The 26,285-nt window shown below is 45.1% G+C and overlaps 2 protein-coding genes across 8 annotated transcripts in view; one reads left to right on the top strand and one right to left on the bottom strand.

The window, feature by feature from the left end:
- The window catches only part of LOC119971234 (Fanconi anemia group A protein-like), a 136,134-nt gene extending 118,140 nt beyond the window's left edge, over window positions 1-17,994 (top strand). For all 4 annotated transcript variants that reach the window (XM_038806494.1, XM_038806495.1, XM_038806492.1 and 1 more), the window contains 7 exons: window positions 5,424-5,565; window positions 8,571-8,627; window positions 10,530-10,635; window positions 12,558-12,633; window positions 13,471-13,603; window positions 14,751-14,840; window positions 16,502-17,994. In XM_038806494.1, coding sequence (XP_038662422.1) covers window positions 5,424-5,565; window positions 8,571-8,627; window positions 10,530-10,635; window positions 12,558-12,633; window positions 13,471-13,603; window positions 14,751-14,840; window positions 16,502-16,570 — 673 coding nt within the window. In that variant the 3' untranslated portion in view covers window positions 16,571-17,994. The remainder of the gene's footprint in view (window positions 1-5,423; window positions 5,566-8,570; window positions 8,628-10,529; window positions 10,636-12,557; window positions 12,634-13,470; window positions 13,604-14,750; window positions 14,841-16,501) is intronic.
- The window catches only part of znf276 (zinc finger protein 276), a 58,336-nt gene that overhangs the window by 9,965 nt on the left and 22,086 nt on the right, over window positions 1-26,285 (bottom strand). For 2 of the 4 annotated variants that reach the window (XM_038806497.1, XM_038806499.1), the window contains exons 9-11: window positions 23,662-23,779; window positions 22,294-22,393; window positions 20,469-20,971 (exon numbers count right to left, since the gene is read on the bottom strand). In XM_038806497.1, coding sequence (XP_038662425.1) covers window positions 20,713-20,971; window positions 22,294-22,393; window positions 23,662-23,779 — 477 coding nt within the window. In that variant the 3' untranslated portion in view covers window positions 20,469-20,712. Of the gene's footprint in view, window positions 1-20,468; window positions 20,972-22,293; window positions 22,394-23,661; window positions 23,780-26,285 lie in introns of those variants that run through there. The other 2 variants (XM_038806498.1, XM_038806500.1) reach the window with 2 other exon arrangements.

Raw genomic sequence — 26,285 nt, 5'->3', positions numbered from 1 at the left:
TTCTTGAGTGAATACTGACGAAAAGTATTCATTTAGTATCTTGATGCAACATCTTTTTCCCTTTATTGGGATAAAGTGCCTGTGAGGATGTTTCTGCCAGTGAAGAATAGCCTTTTCAAATTTCCCACCCTGAAATATTGCTTCTACTACAATATATTTACAAATCACATCTGTGATCTCGTTTTCCACTAGATCATATTGCAGTATTGGTAATTAGACAGTAGACGCCAACATAATGTCTACTTGTTCAAAGAAAATTGGCTGTGAACCACTAGCTAATACAGTAATAATATTTGAGTTGGCTTTGATTAATGTTACTGATATGCAGGGAATAATTAAGTCTGGTTGACTCTTAAATGCCTTCTGAAAGGGTTTAGCACTCAGTGCAAGGTATTTAGGGATGGGCAATGAATGCTGACCCAGTCAGCGTCACGCCACATCGCCTGAACGAATAAAAAAAAACAGAAGAGGCTTTTTGTTGAAGTCTAAATGGGAAATTGGAATGCTGGCCATAAAGGAAGCTGCTGCATCATCGTCAGCGATAAACATTCTGCGTGGGAATACATGTTTCAGAGTCTGACAGAATTTAAACTTTTACTCATGGACTCGGTTACCAGCCCATAAAAAATTATCATCAACTCAATTACAGTGTATTTAAAAATGCACACAACGCAAAATGACCCTTTTCTTCATTATGGAATTCTAACATACCCTTTGAAATGTCTCTCAGCAGCAAAATAAATCCCTTTCAATTTCAAAACTTCCAGCTAAGGACCCCGAAGAGACTAGGGCCCATTTCAAAAATAATAAATCTGAGGAGTGCTGTGAAGTTTTTCCTCTCTTGATTAACTGAAAAGCGCAAAACAAGTGAAAGTTGATTGGGCCGAGACTTGCCGCTGATTTGAGATAACATCAATGTATTACTTCCCACAGTGAGTTTATCGGTGATTGGCTGACCCGTACAGACTATAGGGATCATAGGTATAATTCCCTTGTCGGTCCTGATCTTGTCAGGAGCGGCTGTCGGTGTTAAAATTGGTTTCAGCACTCCTGAATTGGGGGTAGTAGGGATTACATGAGGCAAGAATGTAGATGTTGGGTGAAGACTGATCAGAGTTGGCTCTGCTGCCCCCTATTGTCAAGCAGGCTGTAGGCACTCATTGCCAACACTGAAAAGTAGCACTTGGGGATGGTATTGGAAGGCAACTGCAATCCATAAACTTAGAGCTCTGTGAGGAGACTGCAGCTTTAGGCGAGGCATGGAAAAACAGCAATACTAAAATAGCCATCAATTTAATAATTATGGTAATGAAAGCTGAACTAGAATTCAAGTTGCCCAATAAGATCAGGTTTTGCTAATTGCCCATTCCTTGCATTTTGCATTATTCATTGTGATTCTGCAGACAATGGGCGTGATTCTCTGTCCAGTGACGTTGGAATCACGAATGGCGATCGGGCAGTGAATCTCGCATCAGCCGAAAACGGCATGTTTCGGCGCCTCGATAATGGTCTAAATGCAGTCCACGGCGTGTGCCAACGTCGGCATACAAATTGTACAGTAACAACTGTTAGCGTATCATTAACGGGTTCGACCTGGTATTCTCCGGCCTCCCGCATTGCTCCCCCTCCACCAGGCAGAAGAGATGATAGTGCGGTTCACTTGTGGAATTTAAAATCGAGAAACGGGTGCCGTGGCCAATGAGGGAGAGATGGTATTCCAAGTTACCAAAGGCACAATGGTGGGCTGCCAGTTGTGCTGCTGGTGGGACCCTCCAGTATAGCTCCCACATCGTGGAGGCCTGCTGTGTCCTCCACAACATCGTGCAGCAGACGGGCCACATGCTGAAGGAGAAGGATGAATGCCAAGCCTCATTCAACGAGGAGGATGCGGAGGAGCCCCAGGATGGGCAGGACATGGGACCCGGGCAGGTACAGGAGGCTGCACAACATGTATGTCAAGTCCACCGTGCACGGGACAGTCTGATCGCCTCCAGGTTCAATGACTAGGGGACTTGGCCACCGGAAGTTCGAATATCTCCCCCACCCAGTACATCGCCTGCTCCCAGCCAAGACCATCCCTCACACCCTTCAGACAGAAGACCGAGGCAGCTTGGGATGTCGGTCAACAGGAGTTTATTGTCATATATACAAGTATAGTGCCCTTGCCCCTATTGCTAACCTATGTGCCAACCTAACTGGTGTCCAATGTTTGATTTTACATGCTCTAATGCTCCATCTAGTAGGTTCTGCCCACTGCCCTCGGATGCACTAACGACAGGTGGGGGGAATCAGGTGCTGCAGTGTTCCGGCACCTCCCTTGTGGGTGTCACCGGTATGGGCCCCATCTCCTCCTCCTCCCTCGGGTGCCCGATGGCCCCAAGGGGGGAGGGAGGGCGTGGCTGGAGTGAGCTCTGGGGGCTCCGCTGTCTGGCGCTGCCAGGCCTGGCGGCCCACTCCTGTCTCAACCATGGTCTTAATGCTCGTGGCCATGGAGCAAGGGACACGTCCTTGTCCCCCTGGGACTGTGTCATGCCACTCAAGGACTGAGCCAGGTCCCTCTGAGGTGGCTCAGGTCAGGCAGCGCCAAGCCAATGCCTTTGGCCCCGCCACCATGACCCATTGCTACTGGACCAAATGATGGAACGCTGCTGCAATGTCCATGTTGCTCTGGTACATGGCTGCCTTGTCCTGTGCCTCGGCCACTGCCCGCACAGAGTGCCACAGGCCTTGGGCATCCTGACCCATGGTTGATACCTTCACACCCAAGGGCTCCACCGCGGACGCCACTCGTGTGGTGTTGGCCTGGTTGGCCATGCCTCCTTTCCCTGTTGCCAGTTGGACTCCAACTGCACCTGCAGGTGCTGGATGGTTTCTGACAACCTCTCCGATAGTCCCTGGCTCTGCCCCTGCATCTGCAACATTGATGGGACGGTCCTTTCCAGAAGCCCAAGACCTGTCTGGACGGCAGCTAGTCCCTGGGTCGGGCCGGCCCTCGGGGGTTCCTACTTCCACCTGATTTACTGCAGCATGTGTGTGGTGTAGATAGTGTCCCAGGAGCCTCTTCACTAAATTGCCCATCCGAGGTGAGAATCTCTGGGATGGTGGAGGGTCAGTGACGAGAAGTCGGTGTCATCCCCGGGCTGGTACTCCTGGGCGTTGCAGGGTTGCCGAGCAACTAGCAGGTTCCGCCTCATCACCAGGTGAGGCGTGGGGTTCCAGTGGGGGTGAGGGACCCCAGATGGACCCTCCTCGTTGACAGGTAATCCTGCAAGATGAAGACAAGGTGCATGGTTAGTTTGGAGGTGGACATGGTGTGGGGGAAGGGGGGGGGGGGGGGGGGGGGGGGGGGGGGAAACGACACACGTGCCATAGGGACATCCCAATTCGTTGTGGGCTCACTTGCGTTTCCATTGCCGACCGCCTACCTTGGTGACTGCCTGCTCTCCAGCCCCATCAACCAAGTCCAACTGCTCTGCGACGGTGAAGAGCCGCAGGTCCAGCAGGCTCCCTCTGGTCTTCTTTCTCTTCCTGCAGTTGTGGGCCACCTTCTCCTGGGTGGCGGGGCAGGGTTTGGGGGGGGGAACACAGATAATGCACAGTGTGAGACACTCGGATGCGGGTGGAGCATAGGGGCTCCACAGCCAGTGGCCTCTGTGTGGTGGGCAGTATTAGTGTTGGCATGTGGTGCAGGGTGGGAGCGGACTGCCGACGAGTGGGGTTCAATCACCCTCTAATGGGGAGATAGGACCGGGGTTCGTGCCAGAGGCACGGTGGTGGCCGACATCCATCCTGGCCTGCCTGGGGGGGGGGGGTTGCCCATCCAAACCCAGAGCTGCCTGCCAGTCTGCCAGGTGGCGGACACAATGGGGGGGGGGGGGGGGGGGGAGAGGTGATAGGTGTGCAGCGGGGGTTGGTACCAAGGGGATAATGGTGGTGACTCACCCTGGCTGGTCTGGGGGTGTTGCCTACCCTCGCCCAGCGCTCCAAATCTGTCCACCTGGTGGGGCAGCATGGGGGTGGGAGGGGGAGGGTGATGGGGGCGGGAGAGGGAGGGTGATGGGGGCGGGAGAGGGAGGGTGATGGGGGCGGGAGGGAGAGGGTGATGGGGCGGGAGGGTGAGGGTGATGGGGGCGGGAGGGAGAGGGTTGATGGGGGCGGGAGGGGGAGGGTGATGGGGGCGGGAGGGGGAGGGTGATGGGGGCGGGAGGGAGAGGGTGATGGGGGCGGGAGAGGGAGGGTGATGGTGGCGGGAGGGGGGGGTGATGGGGCGGGAGGGGGAGGGTGATGGGGCGGGAGGGGGGTGATGGGGCGGGAGGGGGAGGGTAATGGGGGTGGGAGGGAGAGGGGGAGGGTAATGGGGGTGGGAGGGTGATGGTGGCGGAAGGGGGGGTGATGGGGCGGGAAGGGGAGGGTGATGGTGGCGGGAGGGGGGTGATGGGGCGGGAGGGGGAGGGTGATGGGGGTGGGAGGGTAATGGGGGTGGGAGGGAGAGGGGGAGGGTGATGGGGTGGGAGGGGAGGGTGATGGGAGGGGGAGGGTGATGGGGTGGGAGGGGGAGGGTGATGGGGTGGGAGGGGAGAGTGATGGGAGGGGGAGGGTGATGGGGTGGGAGGGGGAGGGTGATGGGGTGGGAGGGGAGAGTGATGGGAGGGGAGGGTGATGGGGTGGGAGGGGGAGGGTGATGGGGCGGGAGGGTGATGGGGCGGGAGGGGGAGGGTGATGGGGGTGGGAGGGTGATGGTGGCGAGAGGGGGGGTGATGGGGAGGGAGGGGGAGGGTAATGGGGTGGGAGGGGGAGGGTGATGGGGGCGGGAGGGGGAGAGTGATGGGCGGGAGGGTGATGGGGTGGGAGGGGGAGGGTGATGGGGGTGGGAGAGGGAGGGTGATGGGGGCGGGAGGGGGAGGGTGATGGGGGCGGGAGGGGGGGTGATGGGTGCGGGAGGGGGAGGGTGATGGGGGCAGGAGGGGGAGGGTGATAGGTTCGATACCCGGCTAGGGTCACTGTCTATGCGGAGTCTGCGTGGGTCTCCTCCGGGTGCTCCGGTGCCTCCAACATGTCCCGAACTATGTGCTGTTAGGTGAATTGGACATTCTGAATTCTCCCTCGGTATACCTGAACAGGCGCCGGAATGTGGCAACTAGGGGGTTTTCACAGTAACCATTGCTGTGTTAATGTAAGCCGACTTGTGACAATACAGATTATTATTATACGTTTGAAACTTTTCTTTATATTGCCAGATATATTTTGGGAGTATATGAATAAAAAACATTATGCTGCAAAATAACAGGTTTGAGCATGTCCTCTAGGACCCCACCCCCATTTTACTCACTGCAGTTACAGATCAAAGTACAAGACTTTGATCTTGGACTTTGATCTTGAAGGGAGATTTATGTATTTCGTTTTTTCTTCTTAAATCGTTTCAGGTTACTTTCAGGAAAAATTAAAAGCCCTCCATCTGACAGTCCCTGGGTTCTTGGTGCTTTTTTATACTTTACTCTACAAAGGAAGATTCAGCTGACGATTCTTCCGACAATCATGAGAAAGATCTGTGCTGAAAATGAGCTGGTAAATGTTTTCTTTATTATGTTATTTTCCTTCATCCTGATAGTATGCATCTCTTCGATAGATTCAACATAAATGCTGAACACGTCCTTCTATCAAAAAACCACTATGGACGCCTGGATAAGCCAACATTTCCTCCAGTAAAACCAAAGCCATTTTTTTGGTGTGGTTTTTGACCTTCCCTGCTGCCACCTACAGGGCAGAGACAGAAACTCCTGAACCTTTGCTCACTGCTCAATTCCAAACTCCTGCAGATCCACCGTTAAACGGAACATTTTTTGTCCATGACACCCCCCCCCCACCCCGCCCCGAAACATTGCCTGCTTCCACCCTAATTTTCCCATTTAAATCATGGGGCTGGATTCTCTGATTGTGGGGATATGCCCCCATGCCGGCGTGGGAACGGTGGCGTTTTACACCAGAAAATCTGGCGCAAAATGTTCACCGATTACCCATTTTGCTGGGGGCTAACAGGACGGCAGCGGAGAGCACCCGTCTCCAGCTGCCGATATGCTCCGGAGAGTTGCCGGGTCCATGCGAATTTCACTGTGCAACATGACGCAGACCCAGCCCGGGAAATAGTCCCCCCCCCCCACCCTTCGGCCGGCTCATGCGCCCAGGACCACGACCCCACAGTCCCAAATAATGTCCTCCTTCCTGCCCATAGATCAGCCCTCCTCCTCCTCCTCCTCCTCCTCCTGTCATGGCGCTGGACTGAGGCCGCAGCCGCCACGCCGAGTCTCTGACGGGTGAGACCGTGAGATACCCACGCTGTCGGGAACACGGCCGGTCGGGGGCGGAGCATCGGGAGGACCGCCTCAGGAACGATACATGGCGCAGCGTACTCTGCGAGTATGCCACTACGGAGAGAGTGGTGCATCACCAAAGTGGCGCCGCCCCCGAATTGGTCGGAAACTTGGATTCTCCAACCGATCAACCGGAGAATCCAGCTCATGATCTGTGCTTTGAAAACCTTAAGGCTTGACTTCTAACAATCTCCTTGATGGCTTATTTGTCTTCAGCCTCCACAAGCTTCAATTCATTCAAAATACTGTCCTCGTCTTGACAAAGCTCTGATAGTTTCAGATCACCCTTTCCGGTTTTACAAACCTCCTCAATACCCTTCTCTTTGATCATACCTTTGGTCCTGGCCTTGGGCGGGATTCTCCCCTTCCCAGCGGGGCGGGGGGGGGGTCCCGGCAGGATGGAGTGGCGGGAACCACTCCGGTGTCGGGCCGCCGCAAAGGTGTGGATTCCTCCGCACCTTTAGGGGCCAAGCCCTCACCTTGAGGGGCTAGGCCCGCGTCAGAGTGGTTGGCGCGCCGCCGGCCGGCGGGAAAGGCCTTTGGCGCCACGCCAGCCAGGGCCGAAGGGACTTCGTCGGCCAGCGGAAGTCTGCGCGGGAGTGTCAGTGGCTGCTGATGTCATCCCCGCGCATGCGCGGGAGGGTCACCTCCGCGTCGGCCATCGTGGAGGTTGATGGCCGACGCGGAGGGGAAAGAGTGCCCCCACGGCACATGCCCGCCCACGGATCCATGGGCCCTGATCGCTGGCCAAGCCACCGTGCAGGCACGCCCTGGGGCCAGATCGCACTGCGCCCCACCCAGGACCCCGGAGCCCGCACGCGCCGCCTGGTCCCGCTCGTAAGCTATGTGGTTTAATTCACGCTGGCGGGACCGGCATTACAGCAGCGGGACCTCTGCCCATCACGGCCCATAGAATCGCCGGGGGGGGGGGGGGGGGAGTGGGCGCCGACCGGCACGGCGCAATTCCCGCCCCCGCCGAATATCCGGTGCCCCGGGGGGGGGGGGGGGGGGGGGAATCCCGCGCCTTAGTCCTGTCCAATTTTCACACTCCTCCTGCTCAAGGCCCCCGTTCTTAGTACTGAACCCTTTAAGATATCTTTCTGCTAATGAAGGTGCGCATTGTTGCCATTATACAATAAGGGTGCTACTGAGCTGGAAATGATACGCATTTAAAATGTAAAAGCAAATGATGTACCAGTTTATATTATAGGCTCAGAGGTGATACTTCCCTTTACACCATGCAGATCAGTGGTATTGTCGCTGGACTAGTAATCCAGAGACCCAGGATAATGATCTGGGGACCTGGGTTCGAATCCCACCACAGCCGGTGATGGAATTTAAACTCAACAAAATATCTGGAGTTTTAAAAAGTCTGATGGCCATGAAATCATTGTCGTAAAAACCATCTGGTTCACGAATGTCCTTCAGGGAAGAAAATCTGCCATCCTTACCTGGTCTGGCCTACATGTGACTCCAGACCCACAGCAATGTGGTTGATTCTTAACTGCCCCTCAAGGGCAATTAGAGGTGGGCAATAAATGCTGGCACAGCCTGCGATGCCCATGTCCCACGAACGAATAAAAAAAATCTAATTGCAACCTGCATTTGTTTTCGCATTTACATTTTATTTTCCTCTTGAAGTTTTCTGTCATTTTTAAATCACAGAAGTTAGTGTGAAGTGATGACGCTACAAAACAAATCATGCTTTTTTTTTAAAGTATCTTCTGGTAAAATATGAAAATCTTTTAGAAAACGACTTCATGGTTCTAAACAGGTGAGTATTTTGAAGTATATCTCCCAGTCAATATTCCAAAGTATACCTTGACAATGAATACCCTAGAAGTAGTTGGCTTATAACTGGCTTCAATATGGAGGTACGGCATGTGTGATGTGCGAGGCCATGGTGAAAGTATCAGCTCCAAGCTTCTGAAAGAAACTTGTGCTTCACATGCTCTCAGCTTTAAAAATTCCCGCTTTCCAGTCCTATAGCAGCTTTGTACTCTATGGTAAAGATTTTTGGATTAGTTTAAGAAATAGTTTTGAATTTGACGATAAGGAAAAACATTGGCCCAATTCAGACTATTGCATGAAACTAGATTGTGTGGAATAAAGTGGAGATTTTATATTTTTTGTTAGTGGCATCAAAACCCACATGATTCATCAAAATTGGTCCATTATTCACGCCCTTTATTCCGTCTCCAGGTTTCCGTGCTGTACCTCAGTTTGGTGGATTTGATCTCATCCCTATTGCAGCCTAAGGTAAATATGATATTGCTTCATCCCTACAGGTCGCGATTGAAGCCAAAGGTGCTTTACTTATCCTGCTGTGCACTCTTCGTATTGTTGACACCTGTCCACTTCCCCAAGTGTATGTTTTTCTGTTAATGGTTTTGTACCTGGATTTCTGAAAACGTATCCTCAAGGGTGATATTTTGTTTAACAATGCAATGTGTATACAGATGTTTAATATAGGCATGGTTGTAAAGCACGGCTGTGGAATATGGCCGACTATCAAGAAAAGAAACGTAACAATTTTCATCCTTGATGTCTGTGGCGCGTTCTTGGTATCTCACAGAAAGACAAAATGGATGTGACAGGCTTCTCAAAGGCAAATCTCTCAAGTACGGTAGGATTCAGCAAGCAGAGGTGCCTTTTCTGGTTGAGGAGCTGATATAGGATGGAAGACAATAACATTTATATTCTGTATGGTGAGGTAACCAGCACCAAAAGACCAGTTGGATGCCCAAAGCATTCATTTCAAGGATGCTCGCAAGTGTGACACGAAGGTCCTAAACATTGATTTTCACATGTGGGAGACATTAGCCAATGACAGAGGGGAATAGCGACTTTACCTGTGGGTCAGTATGCGTCACAATGATAATCAGCTTGACAGAAGGCACCAACCCCTAAAAAACCAACCCACAAGGACACCTGATAACCACCTCATGTGCAACACTTGTGGTAGAACCTTCCACGCCATGGATTTGCTGTATGACTATCATCTTATGTAAATGGGAGGATGCCAATGGTAATGATTTCCTGTCCACACTGAAGCTATTATTCTTATGTAGCAACACAATAGTTCTTATGATACACCACATCGTCTGGCGGGGTTAGGGGGGTAGGGTGGAGGTGTGGGCTTAAGTAGGGTGCTCTTTCCAAGGACCGGTGCAGGCCTGATGGGCTGAATGGCCTTCTGCACTGTAAATTGTATGATCATCAGAGAACAAACGTCTTCCAATGCGTAAAATAAGGAGTAAAAACTTGAAATTACTGTTTGGCTAACATGGTTACATAGAACATATGTACACAGTACAGCACAGTTCAGGCCCTTCGGCCCACTATGTTGTGCCGACCATTTATCCTAATCTAAGATCAACCTAACCTGCACCCCTTCAATTTACTGCAGTCCATGTGCCTGTCCAAGAGTCGCTTAAATGTCCCTAATGACTCTGACTCCGCCACCTCCACTGGCAGTGCATTCCACACACCCACACCTCTGTAAAGAACCTACCTCTGACATCTCCCCTATACCTTCCTCCAATCACCTTAAAATTATGTCCCCTCATGACAGCCATCTCCGCCCTGGGGAAAAAGTCTCTGGCTATCCACTCTATCCATGTCTCTCATCACCTTGTACACCTCTATTATGTCACCTCTCTTCCTTCTTCACTCCAGTGAGAAAAGCCCTAGCTCCCTCAACCTTTCTTCATAAGACATACCCTCCAGTCCGGGCAGCATCCTGGTAAATCTCCTCTGTACCCTCTCCAAAGCATCCACATCGTTCCTATAATGAGGCGACCAGAACTAGACACAATATTCCAAGTGTGGTATAACCAGGGTTTTATAAAGCTGCAGCAAAACCTTGCGGCTCTTAAGGTTAGTTACAGTATAACTGGAAAGTGAAATGCCTGAGTGTGAAACACACACATACATTTATTTAGCTAATTTGTTGAACTGACCTGTAACTTTGGGACCTCTGTGATCTTGAACGTTTTCACTCTTTAACCGTTGCACATCATTTACATTAAATATTTTGGAGTTATTTTAACATGTTCAATTCATTTAAATCGATGATCTATAATGTGCTTTGAAACTGCTTGAATCTGCTTCTGCCACGTTTCTAAGCGTCTTGCAATTTTGTTGTTTTTCTTTTCAAAGGAATCCCCGGCCTCAACTGTCGCATTAAAAACATGTGCTGAACTGATCATGGTTTTGGAGGAGCAGAACAAATCCTGGCTTAATATATTTTTGGTGTCAAACAAGGGTAAGCTGTTGCACCAGGTCCTGATTCCTCTTTTTAAAAAATATTTTTTATTCTCTTTTTTCACATTTTCTCCCAAATTTACACCCAACAATAAACAATAATCAGTAAAGTATGCAATGTCAATCCCCATATCAATTTAACAACAATCCCATCCTCCCACCAAACCCCCAAACATTGGCCCACATGTTAACATAAACAAATAACAAAAAGGAATCAGGAATCACCCATAGTCACCATTAACACATACAGTCCCCCCCCCCACCCCCAGTTAATGTTCGATGTGATCCAATTCTCGAAAGTGCATAACGCCCATGAATTGTAGAACCCCTCCATCCTTCCCCTCAGTTCAAATTTGACCTTTTTTAGCATTAAGAATTCCAACAGGTCCCCCCCCCGCCACGCCAGGGCACAGGGTGCAGAGATTGATCTTCACCCTAACAGGATCTGCCTTCAGGCGATCAACAAGGCAAAGGCTACAACATCTGCCTCCGCGCCCGTTTCCAACCCCGGCTGGTCCGACACCCCGAATATGGCCTCCTGAGGGCCCGGGTCCAGTTTCACGTGCACCACTTTAGAGATTAACCTAAAAACCTCCTTCCAGTAATCCTCCAGCTTTGGACAGGACCAAAACATATGAACATGGTTTGCCCCCCCCCGCAACGTTCACACATCTTCTACTCCCTCAAAGAGCCGGCTCATCCTCGCCCTTGTAAGGTGCTCTCTATACACCACCTTCAGCTGTATCAGCCCCAACCTCGCACACGTGGTGGAGACGTTCACCCTCCACAGCACCTCACACCAGAACCCCTCCTCCATACCCTCTCCCAACTCTTCCTTCCACTTTGCCTTGATCCCTTCCAGCGGCACCTTCTCTTCCAAAATAGCCCTGGAAACCGCCGATACTACCCCCTTCTCCAGTCCCACTGTCATCGGCACCTCCTCCAGCAATGTGGAAGCCGGCTCTACTGGGAAGCTCTGTATCTCCTTTCTGGCAAAGTCTCGCACCTGCATGTATCTAAATATTTCCCCCTGCTCTAGCCGATACTTTGCTCCCAGCTCCTTCAATCCCGCAAAACGACCCCCAAGAAGTTCTGATTCATCTTTAACCAGCTTTGTCCAGCTTGCTGTCTGAATCATGCACCTCTTGCAGGTCATGCCAAAACTGAAAATGTTCCAAATAAATGTTGATCCCTCTGTTTCTTTTAATACCACCACAGCAACATTTGCATTTATGTAACATCTTTAATGAAGTAAAACATTCCAAGGTGCTTCACAATGTATCTCCGCGAGCATGGGGTTTGATGTGAGTTTGGAACCTACCGTCAGCCAATTTGGTACATAGGAGAATGAGATGAATGAAATCAGGTTCAGCTGTTAAATGGTATGTCAGCATTGCAGTGAGGAATCTACTAAACAGGTTCTAAAGTTTCAGCTACAAGCATGATTGGATTGGATATTGTATCACCCAATCAATGATTAATAATGATTTTAATTTGTCTTTAATTGTTTCTGGAGGACAATAAGTTATGCTAACTTATTTATTTGTCTGCATGTGTGTGGCCACAATTTGCAGTTCCACAAGACATCTGAATGTAAACAATAAAAACCAAAAATATTGGAATGACTCAGAAGGTCTGGCAACACATCTGGAGAGAGAAACCACCGGCATTTCAGATTTGTGACCTTTCACCAGAACTGGGGATATTTAGAAACCCGTTACATTTCTAACTTTTCCATGTACTGAGGAAAGGTAATCGATCTGAAATGTTAATTCTGTTTCTCTCTCCACAGACGTTGCCATTCCTGCTGAGTATTCCCAGCATTTTCTGTTTTTATTTCAGAATTCCAGCATTCGCAGTATTTTGCTTTTGTCCGTCAATATAACCCCCCTCACTCTGCTCTGATTTTCCTCTCCACAACAGATCATGGGCCACATCAGATCCTGTACGGTATGATCTCTGACATGGAAATTAAGCTTCTCCCTGTTGCCTTCTTCAGGTATAATATGCAACTTTAAAAAAATTAAGACTCCATCAACAGCATAAATTTAAGAAATGTTCCTGCTTGGGGCAGATTAGAGGTGTTCGCAGCGCAGCCCATTGATTTGACAGAGTCATCCAGACCCGAAACATAGACATAGAATTTACTGTGCACCGGCCATTGGAAAGACCAGCCTAACCAAGCCCACACCTCCACTCTATCCTCGTAACCCAGTAACCCCATCTAACCTTTTCGGACACTAAGTAAATGGTAACACGCAGGCTATTAATGATGGGGATTCAATGATGTTAATATTATTGAATATCATGAGGAGATGGTTAGATGTATTGAAATTATATTTTATTTTGCAATAGTTGTGCAGATTAAGTAAATCTGAATTTACATTTATTGTGTAACTCTGACTTTATCAGCGTTTGGCAGTATTTGTCTTTTGATGAATATAAGGAATTGACTATTGACTAGTTAAGTATCAAAATGTACAGAACATGGTCGGAATTCTCTGGCCAATGGGAATCTCTGTCACCACAGACAGTGCACCCCCACCCGCTGGTTTCCCAGTGGCATGGGTGTCTTCAATTAGTCATTGACAGTGGCGGGAGTAGATAATCCTGCACCAGCGAACTGTGTGCCACTGAGCATCCAGCCCCAAGTCTCTCTTCTGGCCTGGGCTCTGAAGCAAGAACGTTTTCTTGAACTGCTGAAAGGATACTGTGTAAAAATAGATTTCCAATAGTTCACACACTTTTTATGTACAAAATTAGAACTTTGATTTTGAATTGTAATGCACGATATTTTTTTTTAAAAAGCCTTCAACTTTACTCAATTTTTCAATAGCCTTATTCCTGGTCTGGATCCAAAGCTGCTTACTTCCATTATCAAACATGCAGATTTCCTGTCAGTCGCCATCATTCTGTATACTGCAATGGTCAATCTCTTCCTTGATGGAGAAGATATAAACTCCAAGCAGGTAAATATGGTTAATGTGGAACTTCACAGATGATTAATAGGAATGTTCAATCTCTTTCTCATAAATTGCTAATTTAATTTGCATGCATGTGTTTTTTAAAAATGTGATTTAGTTTGTTTCTACTTTCAGTGAAAGAAAATATCTGCTTATATTGTTCAATACTATTGACATGAACTGCTTTCATGGTCATAGAGGTAGCTTAGACTTTATTTGCTGCACTAGTGTTAAGGGACACTAAAGACAGTTTTTTTAAAAACAGGCAAGGGAAGGAGGTGGGTTTGGGTTTGAGAGAGGCGTTAAATCGCCTAGAATGATATCCTGACATCATCTTGCCCTCTGCCCAGTTTCATGCAGGTGGGTCTGAAGTCAGTGCCTCTTGAGTAAAGTATTTACACATTCAAGTAGTTTGTTAAGTTCTGTTTTAACCAAAAGATTCTGGTTTTAACAGAATAGACCTACCTAGAATTTACAATGCAGCAGGAGGCCATTTGGCCCATTGACTCTGCACTGACCCTTGGAAGGAGCACCCTACTTAAGCCCACACCTCCATCCTATCCCTGTGACCCCACCCAACTTTTTTGGACACAAAGGGTAATTTAGCGTGGCCAATCCACCTAACCTGCACATCTTTGGACTGTGGGAGGAAACCGACACAGACATGGGGAGAACTTGCAGACACTCTGCACAGAGAGTTCATCTTCGAAGGTGCTTTCACTGCTTGACAGGTGATTGCCAACTTCTTGGAAGTCTCTTCACCTTTCTTTCACTTCACTCGTCTTCAGCTACACTTCCCTGCTGAGAGTCTCCAATGCACGGGAGCAGCTTATGTAACTCCAAATTGCACCTCTGATGAACAGCAAGAGAGCCAGCAGCATCAACAGCAGCAAATTGTATTCCAAAGCAATCATGGGTGTGGCTTCTGCTGTGAATTATTTTGCCACTACAGTTAGGTGCTCACCTCGACAAAACATGGCTCCTTTTTGGCAATAGACGTTATCATGAGTGCCAAAGTAAAGGAGCCATTTTATTTAATTTGATAGCAAAATGTCATAATTCAGGGGAGGAAATCTGCGGTTGGAGATAAATCTGAATAAAGCTACTGATTGTAATGTTATCAATAAGTAATAAACTTGGCTTCTGTTTGCAGCCTGACCCTTTGGGATTAATTACACGAGGGCGTCAGTTCCTCCTTCACACAATTCCACAGTGTCCTGCTCAGACCATATCACAGAACAGGGTAAGAGCTTCTGGCAAGATTAATTGCAATGCAGTTAATAATTCCATGGTTAGGCACAAATTTCTTAACTGTCATTTCACTTGATTATTACCAGTTATTTTATCTTAAATACTGACTGTAAGAAGTTGGCATCTGTGAGAATACATGGCAGTCGTTATCTTCCCTGCTTGTTCCACATTAACAATGTGATGTTCTTACAGTGCACCAGCTGGATCTGAGAATAGCATTCAGCAACAACCAGGTCACAACATGACTATTTTATACCAAAACGGAAATTTAAGCTGAAATAATTTATCCATCTTTAACATAACCTATGTTAAATTAACTATTATATTTTTGGTCAACTTAAATTCTAACTTAGTCAAATTTTAAGAACAACCTATAGAAATGTTTTTTAAGAAGTCCCGTGCAAACCTGATTAATAGTTTGTGGCTTATTGTCCCAGTTTTCTTTGGATTTGTTTATGCAAAATTTAATATATCAACTAAAATAAAAATGCTGGTGTAATGATGCAATATAAGTTTTTCAATTGTTTTAAGAAACAACTTAAAGAACATCAAAGCACAAAGGGAAATTAAACACAATCAGATTTAAAACTTATAACCACTTGACTTGCATTTATGGTAGAGCATTTGCATCCCAAAGCATCTGTCACCACATTATTTTGAAATGAAGGTTATGTAATGAAGTACCATCTGGTTATTAATCGGTTCATCACTACATGAGCATTTTTTATTTTAATTGATCTATTAAATTTTGCATGAATAATCCAAAGAAAATTGGAAAGGCGTAATGAAGTGCAACAACAAAATTGCATATTGCCAAATTAGACAAGTCATCAAATCAATTTCTTTTGGCAGTGTTGCTCAAGAAAGGCATGTCCTGATCTTTACACAATATATTTTATTCTCCACCCTTAACCACAAGCTGAATCCTCCTTGGTTTAATGTCTTATCCAAAGATCATGTTTAATGATGCAGCACTTCACCCCCCACCTACCCCCCCCCCCCATAGAGAGCACTGAGTATCAGCCAAATGATAGATTTTCAGACTGAAGTGCCTGGTTTTATGAGCACACTATGATGCTGTTTTTCCTGTAATTTATGCACGGAGCATATTTACTTTTCTGCTACAAAGTAGAGGAAAATGGGGTAGAGGGTGGGACTCTGCCATCTTCCTGAGGTTACTTCCAGGGGGAAGTGGATTGCCTGCGATAGATAACAAGGTTATAGCTAGTTGTTTACATGAGATTTGGTCCTGTTTATTTTTCCCTGTTCCAAGTTTCTCTCTGGTTTAAGAAACAGGAGCAAGTAGCAAACAAATGCTGTAAAGAAAAGCCTTTTACCAACAACTGCAGATTGGGGTTTGAAGTGGGGACCTTCTGGTGGTTGGGCAGGAGGCAGAAGGCCCTGACTATGATTGCTATTGCTGCCATGAAAGTGATCATCAGCAGAATATCGATATTTGCACAAGGTTTCCCACTGATTGAAAAACTACTGGTCTAAACTTTACAAGGTTCTGCCGCCAGCTTATTAAAGGCACAAGTGAATGATATCTAAAATATTGTTACTCAAGTGTTTCTCACAGGCCACACATTTTGTAATATGCACTTTACCAAACAGTGTAAGATTTAATAAAAAGTAAATTGTTTTCTTTTTTAGCTACAAGCTGCTTGCAAGGACATTGATCCAGAGCTGAAAGCTGCACTTAACCATTATCTGCAACGGTGATGGACTCTACTCGGAACCAACTATTCTATAAAGATTAAGAACTGCCGCTATCCAAATATAGCGTGTTTACAATTTTACACGGTTGCTTCTCAAGGTGTTGAAAATGATTAACCACTGGATGGATCTATATTTCAGCATTCACGGTGGTGTAGTGGCTAGCATTGCTGCCTCACAATGCCGAGGACTCGGGTTCAATCCTGTGAGGAGTCTGTGAGGAGTTTGCCCATTCTCCCCGTGGGTCTCATCCCCACAACCCAAAGATGTGCAGTGTAGGTGGATTGGCCATGCTAAATTGCCCCTTAACTGGAAAAAAAAAATGAATTGGGTACTTTAAATTTATAACAAGAAACAAAAAGCTCTCCCATATTTACTTGCCTGTGATGAGCAAAGGTTTTTGGACTGCAATTTGACTGACCCTTAAATTTGCATTGTTCGCCATGATATCACACTATAATTTCTCAACTTAAAAAGCACAAAAGCACTGCAGAATTTTCTTGAGCTTTATTAAAATAGTGAACTCATTTTGGTTGTATTTTGAAATATGCAGAGAATCGGTTCAAGTACTTTGTGCAACAACTGATCGTTAAAATGCCATTGGCTACTGTATAAAACATATTAAACACAGCCTCGCTAGAACTCAATGTGCAGTTTCAACACTCCAACCATATTATTGTCGTAAAACTAAAAGTCAATCTTGCACTTGGAGTCAACTTTGTCAACTAATCTATTGCATAACAAACTTGCGAAAAGTAATGTACCAATAGTAACTGGCAGTACAGTGCGCAGAACTGTTATTGTGTAATTTGATGATAAGAATCTGATTTTTCCCTGGTTGTGAAAACCTGAGGTAGAGTGGCTGGCGAGGATAATTTTACATTCTGGAACTGATTTTGGGTGTTTTTGCTTGGTGACTGTGAACCGGTTTAGTTCCTGGTGTGGATTTAAAATTGCAATGTGTTACAAATGATATCTAAAGAAACTTCATGCAACAAGGCGATGGAATCAACTTTTTAATCAAATATAAAACTACTCGTGGTCTCATCAATAAGCTGGTTAGCACCACTCATACAATTACTTTGGTTAGTCAGATCATATCTTACAGAAAATGGTTTGTAATAATATCAATCATTTGTATATATTTTTGCTCTTTAGTTTTAGTCAGTTTCTGAATTAACTGCCTAAAAGAAAATCAGAATAGGCAGTTTTGTTCATGTCAAGCACATACCTCCTGATGCAGACAGTAAAAGTATTGTTTAATGTCAAATTAAAACATAAATACCATAAAGTCAGAGATTTGATGATTTCTAGAACCCTAGTTGTCTTTGAATAGTTTAAATAAAGTAGGCAGACTTTACTGTTGCAGAAGGTGTAAGCATTGCCAATTGTATTTACCAATAAACAATTCTGTAGAATGTTTCAGTTGATAGACTGTATTCGAAAGATCATTTATTATCGCTATTCAAAAGTAACAGCATTTAAATTAGGTTTACTCCCATATAGTATTTCAGGCTCCATATATTAAACTTCTACAAATTAAATATAAACATGACCTCCACATCAGTTGCAAACGTATACAACCGCCCGAGGCTGTAGTGTGTAAATGGCTGCACTAAACTGCTGAAACATATTTACCAAGACTCCACTAATTGGCAAATTTTCTGCAAATATGAAATGGTTATATGAAAGCTGCTTTTTAAAATAAATTTTTAAAAATACTCAAATACATGTTCTATTAAGTACTCAAGACCTGATGTACCACTAAACATTTAGAGGGAAATGAAATTGAAGTTTCATTTTAGGTGAGCCAGGGGTTCCTGCACTGTTTAGGTTGTTCTTTTCAATTTAGATCAGTTGCTTTACAGAACTGTACTGACAAAATAGTTATAGCTACATTCAATGACATTGTTTCTTCATTCAACTTCCCCTTATTGAAGTTATGAAATTCAGTCACACAGGAATTTCCATGCTTAGTTTTCAGGGGAGGTGAGGAGAATCGACCAATTGCCCAACCACCATAAAGTTGCCCAAGCCTGAATGGCCAACTTTTCTGAAATGGAACGGTGGGTATATGCAGACAGGCCAGGGACTAAGAATTGAAAGATTTACTGTACATTTAGAGAGAGTTTAGAGTCACCCGTGGTTAGCAGTTTTGGAAACGGGTCCACGTTCAAAAGCATGTAGAGATATGGTTATTTTTCATATTTTGTCCTTCCTTTACAATTCGCTGCTTACTGTTCAGTGTATTTAAGAGCTTTCGCCCACTTTGTAAAAGACTAGAATCCCAATACTCAACCACTACTTGAGGGTGGTGGTTGATGGGAAATGTTCAACCTGGAGTTCAGTTACTAGTGGTGTACCACAAGGATCTGTTTTGGGGCCACTGCTGTTTGTCATTTTTATAAATGACCTGGAGGAGGGCATAGAAGGATGGGTGAGTAAATTTGCAGATGACACTAAAGTCGGTGGAGTTATGGACAGTGCGGAAGGATGTTGCAGGTTACAGAGGGACATAGATAAGCTGCAGAGCTGGGCCGAGAGGTGGCAAATGGAGTTTAATGCAGAAAAATGTGAGGTGATTAATTTTGGAAGGAGTAACAGGAATGCAGAGTACTGGGCTAATGGTACGATTCTTGGTAGTGTGGATGAGCAGAGAGATCTCGGTGTCCATGTACCTAGATCCCTGAAAGTTGCCACTCAGGGGCAGCACGGTAGCATTGTGGATAGCACAATTGCTTCACAGCTCCAGGGTCCCAGGTTCGATTCCGGCTTGGTTCGCTGTCTGTGCGGAGTCTGCACATCCTCCCCGTGGGTTTCCTCTGGGTGCTCCGGTTTCCTCCCACAGTCCAAAGATGTGCAGGTTAGGTGGAGTGGCCATGATAAATTGCCCTTAGTGTTGGGTGGGGTTACTGGGTTATGGGGAAAGGGTGTTGACCTTGGGTCGGGTGCTCTTTCCAAGAGCCGGTGCAGACTCGATGGGCCGAATGGCCTCCTTCTGCACTGTAAATTCTATGATAATCTATGATAGGTTGATAGGGTTGTTAAGAAGGCGTACGGTGTGTTAGCTTTTATTGGTAGAGGGATTGAGTTTCGGAGCCATGAGGTCATGTTGCAGCTGTACAAAACTCTGGTGCAGCCGCATTTGGAGTATTGCGTGCAGTTCTGGTCGCCGCATTATAGGAAGGATGTGGAAGCATTGAAAAGGGTGCAGAGGAGATTTACCAGGATGTTGCCTGGTATGGAGGGAAAATCTTATGAGGAAAGGCTGAGGGACTTGAGGCTGTTTTTGTTAGAGAGAAGGTTAAGAGGTGACTTAATTGAGGCATATAAAGATGATCAGAGGATTAGATAGGGTGGACAATGAGAGCCTTTTCCCTCGGATGGTGATGGCTAGCACGAGGGGACATAGCTTTAAATTGAGGGGAGATAGATATAGGACAGATGTGAGGTAGGTTCTTTACTCAGAGTAGTAAGGGCGTTGAATGCCCTGCCTACAACAGTAGTGGACTCGCCAACATTAAGGGCATTTAAATGGTCATTGGATAAATATATGAATGATAAGGGTGTTGATGGGCTTTAGAGTGGTTTCACAGGTCAGTGCAACATCGAGGGCCAAAGGGCCTGTACTGTGCTGTAACCTAAGAAAATTGTTTTTATTCAAACTTAAATTGCATTGATTGAAGGGCCATCAGAAGCAATCAGCCAAACCACCTCACAGCAATCTAATTTAAGTATTAAAAGTTGTTTCTGTATCACTGTAAATCCATATCTCCAATACCAACAATGTTTTCCTTCATCCCATTCAATCATCACATATTTGTCTGTTTAACAGTTCTTGCTGGCTACACAAGACTAAATATCAACATACAATGTCTTGTGCAACCTTGAAATGTATTTGGCATTTTTTTCCCCAGAATGAATAGGTATGCAACTAAGCTTCATATTTAAAAGGAAAGCAGCGTACCAAGAAGTATCTCTAATATGTTTGTGTTTAAACCTTTGTGTTCTTCTCGTCAAACAAGCAAAACATTGCATTGATTCATACATTCTCTGTTCAGACAGAAAGCTTGCTGCCACTGAAGACAAAAGGTGCAAATTTGTACATCCTGTTCTTTTCACTCTGCTGGCAGTTGAGTAGCTGTACATTAACTGGGTTCCCACTCAATGAAGGTCTCTGTGCTCAGCTGGTTCTGTTCTGTTTCAACACACACAGTTGGTTTGCTTTTATCCATGTTCTGGGTCAAGGGATGAACCATGGACATATGAACATTCAAATTGTGGGCTTTCTCAAACCGCTTTCCACATTGGTCACAAGCAAAGTCAAGTTCAGCTTCTGCCTTGTGCTTGGTCATGTGGTATTTCAGGGACGCCCTCTGTCTACACTGGAAACCACAGATTTCACACCTACAGGCAGAAGGGGGGAAAAATATATTAAGCTTCTGAAAAGAAATATAGCTATTCTTTAGATGTTACTGAGGCTGATATTCAAAGAATGGCACCAATCCTATTGACTACGTTACTATCCTTGGTCTTCCCCCCATAACTGTAGAAGCTGCTCTGTAGTGATAAGAGCCGGGAAAATTAGATGAGGTTCGATCATTTAGTGTTTTCACACTCTCAAGTTGGTCCCTTCATTTATATAATTAACCCTCACTCTTGGTTCCTCTGAAGCAACTGCTTTATTCATTGTTCTCTATTCTTTATGCTCCTGCTGCTGGTAGCAATTCCTTCAGCCACCTGCTCTTGTTTGGAATCCCGTTCTCGAATCTTTCCACTTTACCTCTTCCCTTTCTACTTTCAAAATCATTATCAACTTTTCAGCCTTCTTCCCCAATTCCTCCTTATAATATTCCACGTATTACAAGAGATGGAGGGCAAAATTATCGGCGGCTGGCATAACTGAATGAGGGAATTGCCTGCAATTTTCTGGTAAGACATCCACGGTATGCATTGTCCTACAATTGGAGGAGGGTCTTGGAAATATCGTCCATAAATTTAAGTCGTTTCTGTTCTCCAAACACGACAGAAGTATGATAATTTGTCCAAAAAGCAAGAGTCATTAACAAACCAACAATGGAGAATTCATGGATGGGAAAAGAGGCAGACTGGGAAAATCAGTGATTCTCTTTTGATTAACATATCTTTTTATTGTCTTTTTCTTGTGCTTTCAGATGGCTCGTGATTGCGTTGAAAGCAGTGGGTGGGGATCACTTAACATTTTCCTTGCCAAGCCTACAAAATCTATCCCACCAAAACAGTGCAATATGAACATTTTACACCTACTCTAACAAGCATCATCCTGTCTCCACTACCCAGCTCAGAAGATTCTTTTTTAAAATAAATTTAGAATACCCAATTCTTTTTTTTCAATTAAGGGGCAATTTAGCGTGGCCAATCCACCTACCCTGCACATCTTTGGGTTGTGGGGGTGGAACCCATGCAGACACAGGGAGAATGTGCAAACTCCACACAGACAGTGACCCACGGCCAGGATTGAACCCGGGCTCTCAGTGCCGTGAGGCAGCAGTGCTAACCACTGTGCCATCATGCTTCTCAAGCTCAAGATTCTTTTAGGTATTTGATCACTTTGTTCAAAGAGCATCTGCTGAAATCAGTCTTGAACTTGCCAGTTTTTACCAAGACCATTATCCAATTATTTTCCATGTCTGTGTGGAAAGACAGGAAAACTAAAACTATAAACATGCCGAATTCCACCGGGTACTTACTGTAGAGGTTTTGCTCCTGAATGGCGCATTTGGTGAACTGATAGGTGCTTCCTTTGTTTGAAAGTTTGTCCACATTCATCACAAATGTAGTTTCTTTCTTCTGAAAAAAAAAAAATTCCTAATGTAGGTTTGAAACTGCAACCCAGGATATAACAAGCAGAGTCCTCAGATGAATACTTAATTTCAAAATAAAAAGGCAGATGGAAAATCTGCAACAGTTTTTAAGATGATATTGGAACACTTCCTTTCCATTTCCACAATAGCTGTATGATGCAAATGGATGCATTCTATCAAGGTGACGGACTTGCATTTATACATCTTTAACGTAGTAAACATTTCAAATTTCTTCAGATATTGCACAGTGGAGTAATGGGTCAGGAGGCGTATTTTAACTACCTGAAGAACTGATTGTATCTATCTTTACTACACAGGTGCATGATGTATTAAGGGGGCCATTTGGCCCATTGAATTAATTATTATAATAATCTTTATTGTCACAAGTAGGCTTCCATTAGCACTACAATGAAGTTACTGTGAAAAGCCCCAAGTCGCCACATTCCGGCGCCTGTTCGGGTACACTGAGGGAGAATTAAGAATGTCCAATTCACCTAACAGCACGTCTTTCGGGGCTTATGTGAGAAAACCGGAGCACCCGGAGGAAACCTACGCAGATACGAGGAGAACGTGCAGACTCCACACAGACAGTGACCCAAGCCGGGAATTAAACTTGGGACCCTGGAGCTGTGAAGCAACAGTCTACCCACTGTGCTACCGTGCTGTCCACAGAAACCTACAGTTCCTCCATGACACCAACTGCCTCTTGACTTGAGTTGTTGCCTCCATTGCCCACTCAAAAGATCTAGTCATGTAATAATCGCTCCGTGTGAACAATAACTGCTGATATTAATACTGAACCTGCCCTTTTGTGTGTAGAAAGGCAGGAAAAATGAAACTATAGTATAAGTTGGTTAAGTCTCACAACATATGCAGCGTATGAGTCTTACATTTATGATGGTATTGAAAAGACACAGAGATAAGTTCAACTCCGTGATAAAACATTATACATGTCTGGAATTTCCAACAACCTGCACCAAAGTGAGAGAATTCCTGAGGAATTTCTGCTCTAAAAGTTTTAACATATGGATAGTAACAATCTGATTTTAACTGCAGTGCATCAGTAATATATTGAACTTGGCACTAGACCCAGCCAGAGGTTCAGCTGGCATTTAAATGGTCCAGTTTTAACTTGTTTCCAGCCCACCAGATTGCAGAACACGGTCACTAGTAACCGAGATACGAGAGGAAATATGGGTGCAATACAAATGGAAAAGCTAAAATAACGGCACTTCGAATAGGTCACTTACTTACCCGTGTGAATAAGTTTTACATGGCGTTGCAGATAGCGATCAATCAAAAACACTTTGTTACATCCTGGGTGGGGACAGGGACGTTCACGCACTTCTTCATGATGTTCCTTTATATGTTTCTAAAACAAAACATTTTTTTTTTTTAGAAATTAGAGTCTTAATTAAGTTAACATTTCCTCTAGGGGAGGCAGTGGCATTGTCGCTGGACTAGTAACCCAGAGTCATGCTCTGGGAACCTGGGTTCAAATCCCGCCACAGCTGATGGTGAAATTTGAATTCAATAAAAAAAACATCTGGTTCACTAATGTCCTCAAGGAAACCTGATCTGAACTACATTTGACTCCAGACCCACAGCAATGTGGTTGATCCTTAAATGCTCTCAGGGATGGGCAATAAATGCTGGCCGAGCCATGAACAAATAAAAAAACAAGTCATCTATAAGCCATAGGTTTGAAATTGATAGTAAAAGCAAATTCAGTTTCTAGCTTTTCACATCTCACTTCCTAAATTCAACATATTGTTTGGCACATCCACAATGTATTTGGTTCAGGGGACAGGCATATGTTACACCTCATGTGGCGTTAGTGTGGTAGTTATGCATTTCTGCTTCAAATTTAATACCTTCACCATGAACCCTTTTGTAAGAATATTTATTTTTAAGCAGTTGCAAAAAGTAATGTTGACACAAAAAAAATAATTAGAATGAATCTAATCCCTGGTTTTAGGACTTTACTGTCCAATCAATGATTCCCAGGTTTGTCCAGCTAAAAATCTTTGCATTTCATGTACTTTTAAGATATTGAGAGATATGATAAAGTGCCATGTCAAAGAACGTCATTGTCATTTTACCTGTCCAAAATATATATATCATAGAATTGCTACAGTGCAGAAGGAGGTCATTCGGCCCATCAAGTCTGCACAAACCCTCTGAAAGAGCACCCTACCGAGGCCCATTCCTCCGCCCCACCCCCGGAATCCCGCCTTACCTGTACATTTTTGGACACTAGGGGGCAATTTAGCGCAGCCAATCCACCTAACCTGCACATCTTTGGACCTGTGGGAGGAAACAGGAGCACCCAGAGGATACCCGCGCAGATACAGAACAAATCTACAAACTCCACAAAGAACTGAATTGAACCCGGGTCCCTGATGCTGTGAGGCAACAGTGCTACCACTGTGTCACAATGCTGCCATATCTTTGGCCAAAAGACCAGAAAACACCAATTTTAAAATTCAGTAGTAAATAAAATATTCCTGATTTTAGATTGAAGGACTTGGAGGCTTTGTAAATTAGCTTATATACATTCTCTATTTTTGTTGCATTAAAAAAAACAAGGTGGTAAAGCTCATAAGACCAGTGGAGTTTATTCTAATAATGAAGCTATTTTCCACACAAGACAATGCTTGCTGCCAGCAAAGGTGTGCAGGAGATTGCACAACAACAGGCATCCATATTTTCAAAAAGACATTAAGAGTCCTTTATCCAAAATTGGCCCTCCATCTTTAAACAGACCTACTTATGTCAATTCTGCATGTTTAAGTGATGCCGATGTACCAAACTTTGGCCACAATCTCCTTACTTGATTTAGTGTAATATTCAAGTTTATAATGCTCCCATGAAAATGCCGTGGGATGTTTTATCACATTAAAGATGCTTTATCAAGTTGTTGCTGTTCTGGTTTCACAAGTAGAAACATTAAAAATACTTTATTTGTGCAATGTCATCAGTCTAATATTTGTGTATGTTGCAGGAAAACCTCCATAAGTTGCCGCTTAACCAAGATTTGCACTGTGCAAATTCTGTTAAAAATGCATTGTTGCAAAAGACCATCATAAAAGCCAAGCTAGAGCAGCGACATCCTTTTGATTACATGCCACAACATGCTCAGTCATTCTTGCCTCAGCAAGTCTCGTGAAAATTAGGCAGAATCTTGAAGGATCTGTATGATCATATTGAGTTGTGGTGATCTTTTATACAAATTTTTTAAATATCCATTGGAAGATGGCCCCGCTCACAAAACTGGTTTATGCTTCAGATCGACTAAATGCACGTACAGGTTTCTGCCAACTGCAACCTGCTTGCAGCCCCAAGAGGAGGCTCTTCAAATTAGTTGAGCTTTTCTTTTTCGCTGCAAAGGCACCACTAGGCATGCTTTACGAGTTCTTAAATATTTAATTTACTAAGAAACGATTTGGTGTACGACAATGCCTAACATTTAAAAAAATATTTTAGAATACCCAATTCATTTTTTCTAATTAAGGGGCAATTTAGCGTGGCCAATCCACCTATCCTGCACATCTTTGGATTGTGCGGGCAAAACCCATGCAAACACGGGGAGAATGTGCAAACTCCACACGGACAGTGACCCAGAGCCGGGATCGAACCTGGGACCTCGGCGCTGTGAGGCAGCAGTGCTAACCACTCTGCCACCGTGCTGCCTACAATGCCCAACATGAAAACTCTTTCTCCCCACAGCCCATAAAGCTAATCTGAAATAAGTCCTAATGTTTATTGTGCGAGAGAGTTTACTATACACGGTTTCTTGCCAATGCAAGATGGTCACCGATACCTGTCTGCACATGCACAGAAAACCGATGTGTCATTGGCCAGAAGCACCATGCTAG

This window comes from Scyliorhinus canicula, chromosome 9 (assembly GCF_902713615.1).
Source record: "Scyliorhinus canicula chromosome 9, sScyCan1.1, whole genome shotgun sequence".
NCBI lineage: Eukaryota > Metazoa > Chordata > Chondrichthyes > Carcharhiniformes > Scyliorhinidae > Scyliorhinus > Scyliorhinus canicula.
The sequence above is the reverse complement of the archived record's forward strand: the minus strand, read 5'-3'. Positions and strand labels throughout refer to the sequence as shown.